Source organism: Syngnathoides biaculeatus, chromosome 17 (genome assembly GCF_019802595.1).
Source record: "Syngnathoides biaculeatus isolate LvHL_M chromosome 17, ASM1980259v1, whole genome shotgun sequence".
In the NCBI taxonomy this organism is placed as follows: domain Eukaryota; kingdom Metazoa; phylum Chordata; class Actinopteri; order Syngnathiformes; family Syngnathidae; genus Syngnathoides; species Syngnathoides biaculeatus.
This window is the reverse complement of record NC_084656.1, coordinates 20,712,266-20,730,395: the sequence shown is the minus strand read 5'-3', so window position 1 is coordinate 20,730,395 and position 18,130 is coordinate 20,712,266. Positions and strand designations below refer to the sequence as shown.

Below are 18,130 nucleotides of genomic sequence, written 5' to 3'. Positions count from 1 at the left end.
CTTTGGAGAACAATAACATATTGCTTTTAATTATGAAAAGTCATATTTATTGTACGTAAAATGTAATTTTTAAAAATTAGTCAATCATGGAATTTTTTTAATTTATTCGATATTTTGTTGTTTTGCATCCGTGTTGGTTTTCAAGATTAAAACTTTTTTTTTAAAGTCAGTTATATATCCGTAAAAGTAATTATTTTGAAATTATTTTCCCGCTTCTTCCTACTTCCGCCTGCTCTGTGGTTTAAAAAAATGTTAAAAAAAACTTTTCTAAAATTTAATTTAATGTCAATTTTATAAGAATTAACTGCATTAGCGGTGTCGGGGGGAGGGTTGATGAATTCCTTTTGAAAATTAATTTTAAGGGTGTAAATGTAAAAATGGGGTGGGCTTGTTCGTTCAAGATGTTCCCCTGCACGGCCCGAAAGATCCCAGGATGCATCAGTTTGATTTGAAATCAGAAACGGTTTTGTTTTCAGGTCATAGTGCCCAACCCTACTAGCTTCCTCTCGAGATTCATTCACTTCCTGTCACAATAAATTTACTTCCTTGTGTAGAAGAATCAGAAATGAGTCACTCCGTCACACTGGACATCCTTCACGCATCGTGTCGGACTCGTGATTGTGTCGCTTCCCCAAGCGGGGAGGCCGAACGTCGAGAACTGGTTCGCTCCAACCAGGACCGCGTTGTTTAAGGGCTGCACTTCCTGTGCCCTGCGACCAAACCGACCTCCGTGCCTGACATTCTCTCGCCCTCACCACAAGGAAGCGAACAATCGACGGTGTTTGCGTCTTTCCCGTCGAGTCGCATTCCTCCGGCGTGTTCCCGCCTCCGTGTCACTGTCGCGGCCAAAATTAATTTTTTGTTGCTTCTAATCTGCCGCCGAGTGTAAACGAGTCTGTCGGCGTCATGTTAAAATGACAATCCCTAATTTCCTGGAGAGAAAAAAAAAGATCACCGGGTCCTGAATCCCTCATTTCCTGTCACAATCACACACTTCCTGTTGGAAATCAATCTCTTCAGGTCGTAATCGCTTACTTCCTGTCAAAATCATTCGCTTCCTGTCACAATCACAGTTTATTTAACTTTAATCATTAACCTCCCAACCTTAGAATCCCTCACTTCCTGTCAGATTCACTCGTGTCAGCCCAGTCACCACAGGTGTGCCCCAGGGCTCTGTCCCGGGGCCCCTCCGCTTCATTACATATCTCATTCAGACAAATACAAAACGCACTTTCACGGCCATGTGGGGTGACACCCGGCACTACAACTCCAGTTACCTTTATAGCTTTATTTTGCTGTTTGATTGTACTATGTCATCGTGTACTCTCAACGCACTCATATCCTGTCAGAATAATTCCACATCCTGTCGTAATTGCGAGCTGCCAGTCAGGACTGAATCCCTTCTTTTCAAAAGTCTGCAAGGAAAGACGTCGCCACAACCCGACCACCTCTCTTCTCCTGGAAGAGTCCATTCGGGCACCCTTACGTCGCTCTTGTACGATGTCATTATAAATAATATGCTAACAGTTTTTACGCTAACGTATCGCAAAATGGCGATCTGAGGAAACTTCCCTGGTTGCTGGACGTGGGTCACATCCTGTGGTTGAATTCTATTTCAAAGATTGATAAACAACAGATGCTAGCATCTAGCAGGCTAGTAATTTGTGTACCAAAAGTCTCAAAAGTGGATCACAACTTTCGGTGTAGTCTGGTAAATGCTAACATGCCAACAGTCGACTTGCTAACATACAGCGAGATACCGACCCAAGTGTAGAAACCATTAAGACATACAACAAAGGGTTTTACATCACACATTGTACTCGGGTACTAGTTCTCATGGGAGTCGTTAATATAGTAACAGCTGCCATGTCCACATTACCCGGACTTGGGACCGGCCTACAGATTGGACTGGCTTGTGCCCCCCATCCGGCTGCAGATAGTCAAATAAAGACAATCAAATAAACAAAGTCAACACACAAGGTACACGATTCACATAGCTAGTTAGCGACGAGCTAACGCTAGCTAGCGCCAACTTCGGACCAAATGGAGGAAGACTACAACGAGGACCGTGAGGACTTAGAGGACACTGGATAAGTGGACACAACCCTCAAGCTCCAACTTTCTTCACGTTGTGGTTTGAATCTCTTTTATCTCTCATTTTCATTCATATGTGTTCGGACCCTTACTTTAGCTCGTCGCTAGAATAGCTCGTTGCTAGCCTTAGCTCGTCGTTGGTTATTTAATTGCAGCCAGAGTCCAAAAAAAAAGAAGTTACAATATATAGATGTACTTCGAGCGCTGGTGATCGACTTCTTCATGAGAATAGATCAATCGCTAACATGCTAACAGCTGATATGCTAACATACAGCGAGATCGCAACCTGAGTACAGAAATTATTTCACGTGTTGTCGGATTTCAAATGAGAGTTGATCAAATGCTAACATGCTAACTGGTAGTATGCTAGTAGGCCCCCCCCAGAGTGGGGACATGTTGACAGGTTCTGGATCATTCCCCATGATCTGGGGCCTCCTCAAAGCTTCTAGAGACCTCCTTCACCAGAACCGTTGGACGGACAACCACCACGTTAACCCCCCGACCCTCCACGTAAACCCTTTTCAGGTGTCAAAATGCCAGCCGGTGTGGTTTGGGTGTGTTCACACCTGGTTTCTTGTTTTGCTTTGACAGCGCTGGAGCTCCACCCGAAGAGAAATGCTGTTCAGACCAGCATTGGGGGTTGGCTGATTCTGGTTCTGATTCTGACATTTGGAGGCCAACTATTGGCATCCTCATACACACGTCCTACTGGACATTCACCATCCTGAACAAGCGGGACATGGATTTGCGATCAATCGTTGTTTTCTCGCAGTACATTTTGGGCCCTTGCGTACTAGATCGCGAGGAGGTTTTTGTGTTCACGAGTGAGTACATGACTGACAAATTTGCAAAAATTTTTTAAAACCGCGTCTAGTTTGTGTTTGTGAGAGAGTGCGAGAGAGCACGAGCGTGAGCTTCGCAAATGTGCGAGCGAGTTCCTGCGCGAGGGATTGTCGCGAAACCGGTTTTGCAGGGTTCACACCGGTTTTCTTCCGGCTGCCGCGACCAGTTTCACCGCCCTCACTTCGATTCCCTGCCGGTTGGTCCGACGACACGCACTGACACGTTTTGACGCGCCTACTTTGCATTTCAATTTATTTTTCTATATTTATGTATATATAAATAAAATGCGGTGAAAGATGGATGGACATTTGAGAGAAAATCTTTGCCAGGATTTTTTATTTTGTTATTATTTTATTGGGATGTGAATGAAGGAGTAGTTTCTGAGCTGTTCGTCCTGGATTTTAGAGGACTTTAGAGGACTTTTGGACTGGATTGAAAACCATTTAAAGGACACGTTGGTTGTTGTTGTTGTTGGACGTGGTTGAAACGGGCGGATTGGATTTTACATCGCAGGAACGACGAGATGAGCAAAACCAAGAACAAAAGCGAGAACCGGACGGAAAAGGCTCTGGCGGCGGAGAAGGAACAGTTTGGAAAACAGCAGGTAAAAAAATACACGTTGAGAAATGACATTTTTTAAAAATGCGCTAATTACTGTAAAATCAAACTATGTAGCCGATGGCTTCTGCTTGACTCTACGTCTACAAATGCTCGTGGGAAAAAAAAATATATTATTATTATATTATGATGATTAGATACTGTAATGCAGAGGTGTCAAACTCATTTTTGTCACGGGCCACATTTCCCTCAGTTTCCCCGTTATGACTGTGAAGCCATAAAAATCTTTAATCACCTCATCATATATTGATACGTGAAATTTGAAATTTTGGTACAGATTTGAGCAAGAATCACGGGAGTTAGCGCACACGATTTGCCTTCGCGGGCCGTGTAAAATGATGTGGCGGACCAGATCTGGCCCCCGGGCCTTGAGTTGGACACCTGTGCTGTAATGCATGTGTAGTTCAGGATATGAATATATTATTATATGAAGAGTTCAGTAGTGGGTGTACGGTGATGTTAAAGGATTGTCATTAGCAGTTTTGCCTACAGTAATGAAATTAGTGTGCATGGGCGTGGATTGAAGTTTTTTGTGTTTTTGTTTTGCAGTTGCAGTACATCAGCAAGTGTCTGACCCCGGCTGAAACGCCACCCAAATCTAAATATGTGCGCAGTATCCTTTTCGTTTGGGTTCCTAACCAAGACCAGGTTCTACTATCAGTACCACAACCAGAAGCAGAATCTCAGACCTTCCTTGGGATAATACCAGAACTAGTACCAAATTTATCAAAACCAGTTCCCGCACAAGTACCAGTACCAGCAAATAACTCCAAATTGTAAACACCGTTTTGGGTCAATTGTTATATTACACCTTTCCTGTTTATCAGAACTCTAAACCGCATGTGATGAGTACCAGAACCATTAGCACTAATATGTCTAGTATCACAAACATATCGTACCAGAACAACTACCCGTAATGGGTCCAGTATCAGAACCACTTCCAGTAACTGGTCCAGTAAAAGGACCAGTTGTAATACCAGATGACTACCAGTAACAGATCCAGTACCAGCCCCAGTTATAGTACGAGAACCACTACCATTAAAGGGTCAAGTATTAGAAGCAGTTTCAGTACCAGACTAGTTATAGTTCCAGAATCATGTGCAGTAACTAATCAAGCACCAGAACCACTTACAGCACCAGAACCTCTCCCAATAACAGAACCAGTAAGTGTAATGGGTTCTGTTCCAGACAGAGTCCCGGAACCACTTTCAGTAACACATCCAGTACAAGGATAATTAAAACGATCTACTGCTGCAGAAGTAGTGAGACGGTGGGACCCTTGTGATGTTACTCAAACCAGTCCCAGAACCAGTTATAGTAGCAGAACCACTACTTGTAACAGGTCCAGTATCAGAACCATTTATACTATCGGATACAGTTCTAAAACCAGCATAACAATGAGTTCAAAGTACCAGAACCAGCTATTGTATCAGAATCATGTCCAGTAACAAATTAAGCACCAGAACCACTTGTAGTAGCTGCACCGCTACCGGTAACAGAACCATTTATATTGCTAGAACCAGTAAGTGTAATGGGTCCAGTTCCAGACATAGTTCCAGAACCTCTTTCAGTGACAAGTCTCACTAAAATGAGCTTCAGCAGCAGAAGCAATGAGATGGTGGGACCCTTGCGATGTTACTCAAACCAGTCCCAGAACTAGATATAGTAGCAGAACCACTACTTGTAACAGGCCAAGTATCAGAACAATTTACACGACCAGATACAGTTCTAAAACCAGCATAACAATGAGTTCAAAGTACCAGAACCAGCTGTGCAGAAAACCACCGAGGTACCAGAACCTCTTACGTTTCCCCAACTGCGGATTCCTGGGTTCCATTTCCCTTGACAGCCACTGAAGACATCCTCCTGGGCAGTCACAAGGAAGGGGGCGCGTCCACCATGTGGTCGTACATCCTCAACCTGCCGCTGTCCAGCAACGCCATCATCAGCTGGAAGTTCTGCTACCTGCTGCACAAAGTCCTGCGAGACGGACATCGCAACGTAAGGACTCAACCGGACCTTCTCAAACCATTCATCTTTTCAAAACATTTCACATTCTTCATGGCAACCATAACCCGTAACATCAAATCTCAAATTCTAATAGAATATTTCTAAATTTTTGGGGTTGTACAAGTGTGCACACCCTCGCAACTGGTGATACGGTTGTGTTCCAAATGAACCAATCACCTTAAAACTCATGTTGAGCGACTCAGCGCACACCTGCCACCATGTAAAGCGCCTCCTTCTGCTCTTCTAGTCGACTGGTTGTGATTGTTTGATTCTGGACGCAGCCACGCCCCCATTTATAAGTAGTCGTGCACACTTGTAGGTCTGCGCGTCTTTGAAACGGCACAACATAGAAGGGCACTTTTAACCAATCACTTTTACCTCCGGCAGGCCGTGAGGGACTCGCACAGACACTGTCGGAACGTGAAGGACATGGGCGCCTTGTGGGTGAGTGTCCGCCGTCTCGCGGGTACTGCGGCTACTACGGCGGTCTCATATCGGCGCGTGGTTCCCCTCGTAGGGCAACCTACACGATCGCTACGGCCACATCGTCGCCTTGTCCACCAAATTCCTCTGCCTCAAGATGGAGTTTCATGCTCAGGTAAACTTTTGGATTATTTTTTTTTTTTTTTGCCAACAGCTAGCGAGAGAACAAAATACTACCGTAGCTTGTATTAAATTATCACGAGAACGCGATTATTGTAGATTATTGCATTCACTGACCCTTTTTCTACATTCACAGCACAAAGCCATTCCGGCTAACCTGGAGGCCTCGGATGAGACTTTAGAGCGAGAAGCTGGAACCGACATGAACAGAGTGTAAGATCGTCACAAACGTGTGTTGTTGTTGTTGTTGTTGTTTTTGGGTTGTGTTATTCTATATGAGTGTGTCTGGATTGACTGTAGGTTGGATATGACACAGGAGCTGTTGGAATACTGGGACGCTGGACTCAAGCTGGCTGAAACCGGTTTGTTTCTAAAACTTACAGTGAACCCCCGTGTATTGCAAGGGATACGTCCTAGAGCCACTCACCTTTGGTCAAAAATAGCGATCAAATTTTAAAAATGATCTAACAAAAGTATGACGGTTTACGCAAAACACCTCAGAAGACACATAAATGGAAGTTGCAACTTGCCTCTGTAAAATCCACCCATCAGTTTTCTACCGCTTCCCCGGGTCGGGTCGCGAGGGAAGTACCTTCAGCAGGGTGACCCAGACTTCCCTTTCCCCGGCTACTCCTACCAGATCTTCCGGAGGGATCCCGAGGCGTTCCCAGGCCAGCCGAGAGACATAGTCTCTCCGGCGTGTCCTGGGTCGTCCTCGGGGTCTCTTTCCGGTGGGACGTGCCCAGAACACCTCTCCGGGGAGTCGTCCGGGAGGCATCCGGATCAGATCCCCCAGCCGCCTCATCTGGCTCCTGTGTAAAATAAAAATAAATAAACCTGTAACATGACAATAATGATTTAACGGAGGTTCACCGTACTTGAATACACGCCTGTAGACTAGGATTTCCAAATGGTCTTCATCCGGTTTTGCCAGTTCTCCGTCAGCTGGACACCAACGGAGCCAAACCCAACTCGCCGGCGGGACAGTGCCGCCTCTTGCCTCTGATCCCGCTCATCCCCGACTGCAGCTTTCTCTACCACTTCTGCGTCCGCCTCCTCTTCAAACTTCACTCCCGTGAGTCACCTGCGCACACCGCGCGCAATAATCCAACTTTGAACGAATCAGGCGACCAATCGATACAGCAAAAAGGCAAAACAAACGTCCCATTTGTCCGGTACCGTAATTTGACGTACTGCTTTTATTTCAGCGAGAGCTTTTCGAGATGTTTTTGTGAGTCGAATTAAATTTGGTGTTCCTGATTGAAGTCGGCTTTGGTGGGCTGAATTTGACCATAAATCTGGACCAAGATGGCTCTCGGCTCTGATTTTGTTTTGTGGGCCTACTTATTCTAGGCTACCAAATAGTTTTGTTTGTTTGTGTACTTGTTATTAACAAGCCTGCCAAATGTCACGTTGCTCATAGAAATTCACGTCGGGGGCTGGATTCTTTGAAAAAATTTCTGGAGGGTGCACCTGAGCCAAAATGGCCACTCCAAACCAAAATTGGTGGACTTCCTGTCTGTTTTCTGGTTTTTATGTGACGTTTTTTTTATTTTTTTGGTCAGTCAACTCACGATAGACAAGTCCACCAAATTTCATGTTGCTCATCTTGTGTCACTTGTAGGGATTGCGGCGGATGTTCTTCTCGGCCACAGAGAGCGATTCCGGGAGCTATTCAACAGGTACAATTAATTCTACCGCACAAGCATAGAGATCCATCCATTTCTTGTACCACTTATCCTCACGAGGGTCGCTGGAGCGCTGGAGCCTATCCCAGCTATCTTCGGCCAGGAGGCGGGGTACACCCTGAACTGGTCGCCCATCAATCGCGGGGCACAGTCACACCTTTGGGCAATTTAGTGTCCAATTAATATTGCATGTGGGCGGAAACCGGAGAACCCGGCGAGGTCGCATTTGAACTCAGGTCCTCAGAACTGTGAGGCAGTCCCAAACAAAGGTTAAAAGCATTTCATATTTAGTCATAACTATAGCTTATGTCTTCTTCCCCAGCCTCAAGCAGTTCTTCAACCGGGCCAGAGAGATCGAGTTCTTCAAAACCATCATCCAGATCCCAGAACTCCCAGATGTGTGTAACAGTTTTTTTTTTATCTTTGACCATCATTTGCCCTACTTAAAAGTCATGAAAGTAACAATTCATCTTTAATATACAAATATAAAGTGGTATTTATGTCGATGTTCTTACTTGTCCCCCCTCCCCCGGCGTCAAGGGTCCTCCGAACTTCCTGCGTGCAGCTGCGTTGGCCGAGTACAAGAGGCCGGTGGTGGTGATTGCCAACGAGGACCGCTTTGATGACAACGAACCCGAGCCGCACGCCGACTCACGGGACTCGGATCAGGTCTGTTCTCGGTTTTCAAAAGCAGGAGGTAGAAGTCAAAAGTTATCAGAAAAATACGTTACCTACCTGAAAAACCGACTAAAGTCCAGCGATTAAATATTTGTACTACAGCCGCTGGCTAACCTAACCTGTGTAGCTCTCGGTAGCGTTGAAGTATTGCAATCTTTGCGTCACGGTAGTATTACCTGCTGAGTCAGATGGGTGTGCCTGATGCGGACCCGAGGACTCAGCACAATGAGAACGAGAGCCTGAGGAGAGAACTGGATGTCCTGAAACCAGAACTTCAACTCATCAAATCAGAGGTACAGTATATTGCAGTCAAAAAACAAAACAAAAAAAAGGTTGATTTCATCCTAACAACAAAAAAAAGTTTGGCTCTACATGGGAGCCTTGAGGTACACCGCACTAGATGTGACAAAGAAAACAAGAGCAGCCTCGGTTCTGACTTAGATCACAGTGTTAATAAAATACCGAAAATCAAATCTAATAGGGTTGAGTATAAAAATAGTGCTGAAAAATACAAAAAGAATATTTGACTGGAAAACTTAGCTAAAACTGCGTGCGCATGCGGGCAGGCTCAGAGGTGCGTGACGGAGCTCCGGGCTCAAGTGAACCACCTCGAGGCGGAGGTGGAGGAGCACCGCACGCACAGGCAGATGGCCCAGGTGGAGAACGAGCACCTCCGCATGGAGGTGGACGCGCTGCGATCCGCCAACGTAGCCAACGTGGGCGCCCAGATCGGGTTCAAGGAAGCCGACGGTAAACGCGCTGCAACAAACTCTTTGCCCGTTTTATGGTTTTGCAGTTTGTTTTTTTTTTTCTATTCACGTCATTTGCGGCCGACTTTTCTTCCCTCGGCAGGTCGGGCGCAGGCAGCCGAGCTTCGGTTCGGTCAACTCAAGGAGAAACACGCCGAGCTGGTCACCAGTCACGCCGACCTGATGAAGCGGGTATGGTAAAAACGCCCCGTAGTTCACGATTCACAAGTTCTGCGAGCAAAGAGATGCCGTCAAAGGCCTCTCTCAATAGGAAAGTGTACAGATTGGTGTCAAGGAAGTACAGTGTGTTGAAGACATAAAGTCTTGACTAGCTCCGTTTGTTGGGCGGAGCTAAATTTAGGCCGGGTTGTCAGGGAGAGTCTTCACCTTGTGCATGTGGATTTCCGGTGGATGATTATTTTCTTTAAATCAATACGTCATACCAGTTGACGATGTCTTTACATATCCATATCTAATTTTGGGATGCCGTGTCGGCAATAAACCAGTTTCTGGGTGTGGCGCGAAACCCCCAGTGGACTCATTTCGGTACGTTCCTGGCGTGCAGAACGCAGAAACGAACAAGCAGCTGGCTCACACCAAACAAGACCAAGACGAGATGTGCAGGACCAAACAGAAGCTGGAGAGCGAGCTGGAGAACCTGCGCCGGGAGAAGACGAACTTGGTGAGGCCTCGCCGGCGGAAGGCGCTAACCGCTAACGTTTAACGCGGTGGCCTCGCTCCGTCAGATCCACCAGCGGCAGAACGAGGCCGACAGGCTGAATAAAGAACTCCTGGAGCAGAGAGCCGAGTTAGCGCTTCTTCGCAGCACTCTGGAGAGCAAGGAGATGGTGAGATGCTAACGTAGCATAGCGTAAGGATTTTGGATAACAATGCTAACAATAGCGTAGAACTATTTCACCCATGATAAAAGTATTTGCTCCCCTTGGAGAAGACAATTGAGACGGAAAGATGCGACTGTACGCGGCTAGCATCATTAGCTCCTTTGGCTTGTTAGCGCCACGGCTAAACCGAACAAACAAATCTCGGTTTCATCTAAGAAGAAGAACTTTTTCAATTCATTGATTTGTGTTGATTTTGGAAATTGAACAAAGAATAACATTCTTGGTCTGGTTTTGTTTGTTGCTGCCACGGATCGTACCGAGGATTCATCTGAGTAGCATGACTAACGCGGCTACTACTACTAAGACCTTCTTAGCTTGTATTTCTCTGGGTACTTTGTGATATTAGACCAAATAATATAAAAATAGAACTAGAATTTCAAATAACGGGAGTGTGTGGCTGGCCCGGTTAGCATAATGGCGTATCACCCGGTCTTCTAGGAAGGCTCCCAGGCCAGCAGCACCCTGGCCGCCCTGCAGACCGAGCGCGACTCCCTCCTGCGCTCGGCCCAGGAGCGCGACGGTGACCTGTCGTCGCTGAGGCAACAGCAGAGCGCCGCCGACCTGGAGAGGGATCGCCTGAACCGGGAGTTGGAGGCCCTCAGGGCCCAGCTGCAGCAGCAGGTAAGAAGACCGAGGACGAGGTAGAGGTGGGTCGGCGAGGCAAATGGTTCAGGCGGGGGAAAAGGTAGGAGAGGATAAAGGTTCTAGACCTGATCCACTGCAATGTTTCAATGTATGGGAAGACAGGAGAGAATGTAGTGCGGAAAGTTGGGAGAAGGGGAAACGATTTAGGAGGGTTACCCGGAGGAAAATGTGCGAGAGAGTGACCAGTCCGGTCCACAGTTCACCATCAACGCCCAGCAGAAGTTGGAGATCGACAGGCTTCAGCGCGAGTTGGACACCACCCGAGCCGAGCTGGCGCGCGTCAACAGCAACCTGCAGAGCAAAGAGCTGGTGCGTACGTCGACTCGAGACTAAGTTGCCTTCCCCCGGAGTCGGGTTACAGTGGAACGCGCGTCTACGGTGACGGTTCCGGGCAAAGACGAGCGCTGTTCCGTCGTTCCAGAGCGGTTCGCAGCTGAGCAGCACGCTGGCGGGCCTCCAGGCGGAGAAGGAGGCGCTGCTGCGCTCGGTGCGGGAGCAGGAGGCCGAGCTGGGCTCCCTCCGGCAGCAGGCGCACCTGCAGAAGAGTTCGCTGGAACAGGAACGCCAGCGCAGCAACATGGAGCTGGGAACCCTGCACGCGCAGCTACAGCAGCAGGTGTGCCGCGCCATTTGCCAGACTCACGGACTGAAAAGACTTCAGCGGTTCATGATTCTGCCACTGGCAACTGCACGTCTGGCGCTCGCTCGGCGCCTCCCGGTCCCTGACCGTGTCCGTCCGTGTAAGCAGGCCAACCGCGAAGGCGAGCTGTCCCACAAGCTCCAGGAGGAGCAGTTCTGCCTGCTGCAGTGCGCCGTGGTGGAGGCGGAGGGCATCATCCTGGACGCCGTCGCCAAACTGGACGACCCGGTCCACGTGCGCTGCGTCTGCTCGCCCGGTACGGGAACAAAACAAAAGTCCAGAAATGACGCTTTGCTAACAGCGTAAAGTAGTCCTCAACACACGAAGGCGAGGACCCCCTAAATCCTTCCTGGTTCTTTTGTTTTCCGCCGTCTGTCAGATTATTTGGTGAATCGGGCCGAGACCACTTTGGTGTCGGTGGAGAAAATGCAGCAGAGCCACGTCATCTATCTGGCAAACCGGAATGGTTGGTTGGTTTTGTGTCTTCGGGTGCGTCGGGTTGTTTTTTTCACTTGTTTGGGTGCGTTTGTTGCCGGTCGCCGCTGTTGCGCGTTTTAGTCGCGATCGACCATTTCGGTTCTCGCAGACGCCAGCGGCCTGCTCCGGGCGGTCACTCAGTTCTCCCACTTGGCCGCCGACACCATCGTGAACGGCAGCGCCACGTCGCACTCGGCCCCCACGGACCAGGCCGACCGTAAGTCACCCGATGCGGTTTTTCGTCGGATCTCCTGCCGCGGTTCCGATTCGGTGATTTTGTGTCTAGGCTTGACTGACAGCTGTCGGGACTGCGCCAATAACTGCCTTCAGTTCTTGAAGGACTTGAAGCTGCAGGCCAGCTTGCAGAGAGCCGACCCCACCGCCATCCGCTACGCCATCCAGCGCATCCTCGCCATGGCGCAGGTGCGGGATTCGAACCGACGTTACGGTATTTCTGTTCTATCTCTTCAGCGTTCACGTGAAATTTTCTCACAAATTTGCACTCGCTGTCGGTCGGGGTTCAGGAGCTGCGTCCCAAGGGCCAGGACGTCCTCAAGGAGGAGCTGGGCAACATGGTGGACAAGGAGATGATGGCCACCTCCACCGCCATCGAGGAGGCCGTGCTGCGTATGGACGTAAGGCAGCGCCGCCTATCCTCAAAAGGGAGCGCTGAGTGAGTGCTGTCAATGGGCAGGAGGCGCGGGGTACAACCTGCACCGGTTGCCGGCCAATCGCAGGGCACGTCGAGACAAACGGCCGCAGTCACAATCACACCTTGGGACAATTTAGAGTCTCCAATTATCCATCCATCCAATTACTTAGCCGCTTATCCTTACAAGGGTCACGAGGAGTGCTTGGAGCCTCTCGCAGCTGTCAACGGGCAGGGGGCGGGGTAGACCCTGAACTGGTTGCCAGCCAATCGGAGGGCACATGGTGACAAACAGCCGCACTCACATTCTCACCTTGGGACAATTTAGTGTCCAACTATCCATCCATTTTCTTGGCCGCTTATCCTCACAAGGGTCACGAGGAGTGCTTGGAGCCTCTGGCAGCTGTCAACGGGCAGGGGGCGGGGTAGACCCTGAACTGGTTGCCAGCCAATCGGAGGGCACATAGTGACAAACAGCCGCACTCACATTCTCACCTTGGGACAATTTAGAGTGTCCAACTATCCATCCATTTTCTTGGCCGCTTATCCTCACAAGGGTCACTAGGAGTGCTTGGAGCCTCTCGCAGCTGTCAACGGTCAGGAGGCTGGGAACATCCTGAACTGGTCACCAGGCAATCGCAGGGCACGTCGAGACAAACGGCCACACTCACAATCACACCTTGGGACAATTTAGAGTCTCCAATCCATTTTCTTTCGCCGCTTACCCTCAGGAGGGTCGCTAGAGTGTTGGAGCCGATCCCAGGTGTCAACAGTCGCACTCGCAATCACACCGACGGGCAATTTAGAGGGTCCAATTAATGTCGCCAGCCAATCGCAGTCACATGGAAACCAACAATCACACCTAGGGACAACTGAACGCATGTTTTGGGGATGTGGGAGGAAAGCGTAATACCCGGAAAAACCCACGCAGGCAGGGGGAGAACGTGCAAACTCCACGCAGGCGGCGCCGGGATCGAACCCGGGACCTCAGAACTGTGAGCCCAAGGCTTTCTAGCTAACCCACCGTGCCGCCTCTGTATTATTATCATATTTTGAATTCTGCCGGGCGCTGCTGAACCAAGACGCCGGGCCGCTCATGCGCTTTCAATCTTTTTTTTGTTGTTGTTTTTGTGGACACGCCTCGCAAATTTCACACGGTGGACGGAATTCGTGGCGCCGCCGTCGTCTCGCGTGTCCTCGCAGGAGATCTTGTCGCAGGCCAGGAGGGACACCAGCGGCCTGAAGCTGGAAGTCAACCAGAGGTGAGATGGGCCTCGCGTCCCTCCCGATCAATTTTATCGGCCGATTGGTGACATTTTTCTTTTTTGGGTGCGTTTTCGCACCGCAAGCATCCTGGGCTCCTGCTCGGACCTCATGAAGGTAGACGCGGTTTTGGCTTTTCTGCGGGTTTTAAGCTTGAAAAGCGACGAGGCAAATGTGTTGTGCTGCGCCCGCAGGCCGTCCACATGCTGGTGACGGCCGCCACCGACCTGCAAAAGGACATCGTGGAGGGCGGGAGGGTGAGTACACTTTTATGAATATTTCATTATTTTTCAAATTTTTTTTAATCATGTCTCATGTTTTCATTCAAAATTTTTTTTCATGGATGGATAAAAAAAAATCTTCCTATAAATGTTTTAATTATAATTTATTAAGTGATGACTTGGTGAGCTAAAAAAATGTGAAGTTGATTTGATCGATTGTTATTACAATATTTTTATTTTATTATATATATTTATCTATTTATTTGTTTTTGGAGTCAACCCGAGGACAAATACTAACAGAAATTGTCATTGCTAAATATTTTAATGAAATGCGTCGGTCATTTTTTTTTTCCTATTTCTAAACTGACAAATTTTACACAATGTATGAATAATAGAAAGAAATATTAGAAATTTTGCAGGTTAAAACTGCAGCAAAATTAAACAATTTTAGTATTTAATAATATGTTGAAAATACCAATTTAATTTAATAACTGTAATAAAAAGATTCTATTGTTTTACATCAATTTTTAATTTTTACATTTTTTGAATTAAAATGCAGCTCTTAATGCTCAAATTTAATTCATGTATTATTTGTATTTGCAGTATTTAAAGATAAATACAAAAATGAAATGATTTTCCAGACTGTACTGCAACCCCCCCCCCCCGCAAAAAAAAATGCTCTTCAATACCTGTATATTCATATAGAGGAATAAAACAATATTGAAATGCTTATTTTCATTTTTGTATGCACAATAATTTTATTCTTTTATTATTATTACTAATACTAATAATGATAACAATACTACTATTACTACTAATAATAATGATACTACTACTACTACTACTACTAATAACAATAATTACATTTAATTATAAATAAAATTAAAAATAATAATAATAATTTTTGGGGGGGATAATTTTTGCGGCTGTATTGTTTTCCCCCAGGGAGCCGCCTCCGTCACAGAATTCTACGCCAAAAATTCCCGCTGGACGGAGGGGCTGATCTCGGCCTCCAAGGCGGTGGGCTGGGGCGCCACGCAGCTGCTGTGAGCAGTTTTTGACGGCAGATTAATTTTCCATATTCACGGGTGGATCATAACTCGCCCGTCTCGGTGTTCAGGGAGTCCGCCGACCGTGTGGTGGGCGACCGGGGGACGTACGAGGAACTCATCGCGTGCTCCCACGAGATCGCCGCCAGTACCGCACAGTTGGTCGCCGCCTCCAAGGTGGGTGACCGCCCCCCCCCCCCCCCCGAACCTCAGCGAGCGCTAACGTGCTAACCCGCTAACACGCCGCCCCTCCCTCAGGTGAAAGCGGAGCGCGGGAACAGGAAGCTGTCCACGCTGCAGCAGGCCTCGCGCCACGTCAACGACATGGCCGCCGTGGTGGTCACCTCCACCAAACACGGGCAGATGCAGATCTCGGACCAAGGTGAGGACCCGCCTTAACGGGGGAGGGACTGCGAGGGGTGAAGTCACACACTTCCATCATGGCCGTCATGGCTTGGTTTTCCCAGGGGTGATGGACTTCTCTGGAATGTCGCTCATCAAGCTCAAAAAAGAGGAAATGGAGGCTCAGGTGAGTCGTTCGTGATACGGATTACATTTTTCTAGTCATTCCGTCTGCTCGAACCATTTCGGGAATGTTGAGATTCGGGCTGTCGCTGCCAGATCGTTGGCTGGAAATAAGATCGCCAACAGAACCGCCAAAGTCCTTCGACTGTGTAAGGGGAGTGTCCGAAACGGGATTCCAGACGTTTGTTTTTTCTGTGATCGTTACGGTCGGAAATTGGTTTTGACTCTAAATTCTTCAATTGATCGATTTTCTTTGCCGCTTATCCTCACGGGGATCGCGGGGAGTGCTGGAGCCTATCCCAGCTGTCAACGGACAGGAGGCGGGGTACATCTTGAACCGGTTTCCAGCCAATCGCAGGGCACATAGACATTCTTCCCATTTTAGCTTCCTAATGGTCTCACTTGTGTACGTCTATGACAGGATCCACCGATTTCTGAGGTTGGGACTTGCGTTAGACGCTTAACGTTCCAGAACATTCTAATTTCTCTGATCTATAGATCAGTAAGAGTCACTGATGGTGCAGTGGTACACATGCCCGACTTTGGTGCGGGCAGCGTGGGGATCGTTTCCCGCTCGGTGATGGTGTCGATACCTAACCCTGCGGCCGACTGGGGACCCGTTCGGGGTGTAGTCCGGCTTTAGCCCGAAGCTAGCTGGGATAGGCTCCGGCTCTCCTGTGACCTTTTTGAGGATAAGCGGCTTGGATAATGGCATGACAAGACTTCCTCCCCGTTCGTTCTTAAGGATAATCTTTCCGATATCTTTCAACGACGATGGGACTTGTCTCGGCTGGGATTTTGAGAGTTCCGCTCTCTGATCCGATCCGCTGATCAGTGCGGTCAGGAATAACCTTTGACTAGAAAGTCTTACAGGGATACGATTTACTTCTACCTTGTCTTCCGCTCATGTCGGGGAGTGTCTGAATCGGGATCTGTTTCGGCAGTCTGGGGATGGTTCCGGTTCTAAGTGCATTTTGAAAGCATATAAAAGCTATTTTGGAACTTCAGTTCTTTTCCGAACTTCTACAACTACTTCTTCAGCATCATTAAGAGCGGAGCTACATTTATCTCTGGCGGTTTTGGTTCTCAGGTGCGGGTCTTGCAGCTGGAAAGTCAACTGGATCAGGAGCGCGTCCGGCTGGGCGAGCTGAGGAAGCGCCACTATGACTTGGGCGCCATTCAGGACGGCGGCGGCGACATATTGGACGGCGACGAGAGCTTCCCGCCGCCGCCCCCGCCCACTTTACTGGATGCTAGCTCTTTCCCACCGCCGCCGCCACCCGAGCCCGCCTCTGTTCCAACCTTTGCATCTACCAACCCTTTCGCACCCGGCGCGGCGCAATCCTTCTCGCTGCCTCAATCCTACGCGCCATCGCAAGCCTACACGCCGTCTCCGGCCTACGCATCGGCGAAATCTTACACGCCATCGTCGCAACCTTACGCGTCGTCTCAGCCTTACACGCCGTCCAAAGCTTTCACCCCGACCCCCGGCCAGAATTCTGGAAATACTCATTCCTACTCCGGCTCGCAAGCCTCCTCGGCGACACCCGGGCTCTCCCAGCGCCCCTCGCAGTCCCAGAGCGCCGACTCCAAGGGGACGGAGTCTGGGAAATTCAACCTGAGGAAACCCAGCATCTTCAGTAAATCCGGAAACCTCTTTAAGAACGCGGTAAGAGGAACATTTCTGATTGTGTCAAAAATGGCCGATATTTGCACGTGTGTCACTTCTATTGCAGTTCAAACGAGGGGAAACTGGAACCGGGACCGGGGAGTCTTGAGGCCAGACTGAGGGGGACTCACAGATCATGACGATCCATCTATCCTTCCATCATCTGAGCTGCTTATCCTTACAAGGGTCAGGGGGAGTGCTGGAGGAAATCCCGGCTATCTTCGGGCTGGAGGCGGGCTACACCCAGAACTGGTCGCCGGGCCAGTCGCAGGCCACGTAGAGACAGACAACAGGCAGACAATCACACCTAGCGGCAATTTAAAGTCTCCAATTAATGTTGCATGTTTTTGGGATGTGGGAGGAAACTGAAATGGATAATGAATATGTAACATTTTAATCTAATTTATGCTACCTGGCATGTTTTCGTTCCAGAATGAGCTAAAGCATGGAAAATATTTCGCCATCTAGTGTTTTGGTCTGGGAACTACAATTGAAGAGCTTACATGCTAACTAGGACCCATACATATCCCATTTTTTTTTTAAATTGCTGATATATATATATATCATATTTCTGCACATTTTTTGTCTGTTTTGTTGGAATTATGTTGCTTGATTAAATGTCTTATAAAGGCAATGGATTAAAAACTTTCATTATTTCTGTTCCATGTGGTGTTTATTTTTATCATACATATATATATTATATATTGTTAGTGGTAAAATTTCATTTGTGTAACATTCCAATAAATGTCACTGAATACATTTTCACCGTTAAACTAAGTCGTGATGTTATGATAAATATTACTAAGT

The 18,130-nt window shown here is 48.1% G+C and overlaps 1 protein-coding gene across 4 annotated transcripts; it reads left to right on the top strand.

The window, feature by feature from the left end:
* The first annotated feature begins 1,310 nt into the window (after nucleotides 1-1,310).
* Nucleotides 1,311-17,978, top strand: LOC133490549 (huntingtin-interacting protein 1-related protein-like). 4 transcript variants are annotated; one of them, XM_061800770.1, is made up of 35 exons: nucleotides 1,311-2,604; nucleotides 2,686-2,733; nucleotides 3,451-3,541; nucleotides 4,105-4,168; nucleotides 5,414-5,556; nucleotides 5,953-6,009; nucleotides 6,083-6,163; nucleotides 6,305-6,381; nucleotides 6,469-6,530; nucleotides 7,103-7,243; nucleotides 7,793-7,850; nucleotides 8,179-8,254; nucleotides 8,397-8,525; nucleotides 8,705-8,827; nucleotides 9,101-9,284; nucleotides 9,387-9,475; nucleotides 9,849-9,965; nucleotides 10,030-10,131; nucleotides 10,624-10,806; nucleotides 11,029-11,139; nucleotides 11,252-11,446; nucleotides 11,579-11,726; nucleotides 11,850-11,936; nucleotides 12,057-12,164; nucleotides 12,234-12,370; nucleotides 12,472-12,582; nucleotides 13,800-13,858; nucleotides 13,946-13,976; nucleotides 14,054-14,116; nucleotides 15,026-15,126; nucleotides 15,201-15,306; nucleotides 15,388-15,511; nucleotides 15,597-15,658; nucleotides 16,745-17,323; nucleotides 17,391-17,978. In XM_061800770.1, exons 3-35 carry the CDS (start codon nucleotides 3,461-3,463, stop codon nucleotides 17,430-17,432), a joined length of 3,831 nt encoding a protein of 1,276 aa, XP_061656754.1. In that variant the 5' UTR covers nucleotides 1,311-2,604; nucleotides 2,686-2,733; nucleotides 3,451-3,460; the 3' UTR covers nucleotides 17,433-17,978. The 4 variants fall into 4 exon arrangements, with proteins under 4 accessions (XP_061656754.1, XP_061656752.1, XP_061656753.1 ...); XM_061800768.1 differs by lacking the exon at nucleotides 2,686-2,733 and having other exon boundaries at nucleotides 1,311-1,495; XM_061800769.1 differs by having other exon boundaries at nucleotides 2,686-3,541.
* Nucleotides 17,979-18,130: the final 152 nt, after the last annotated feature.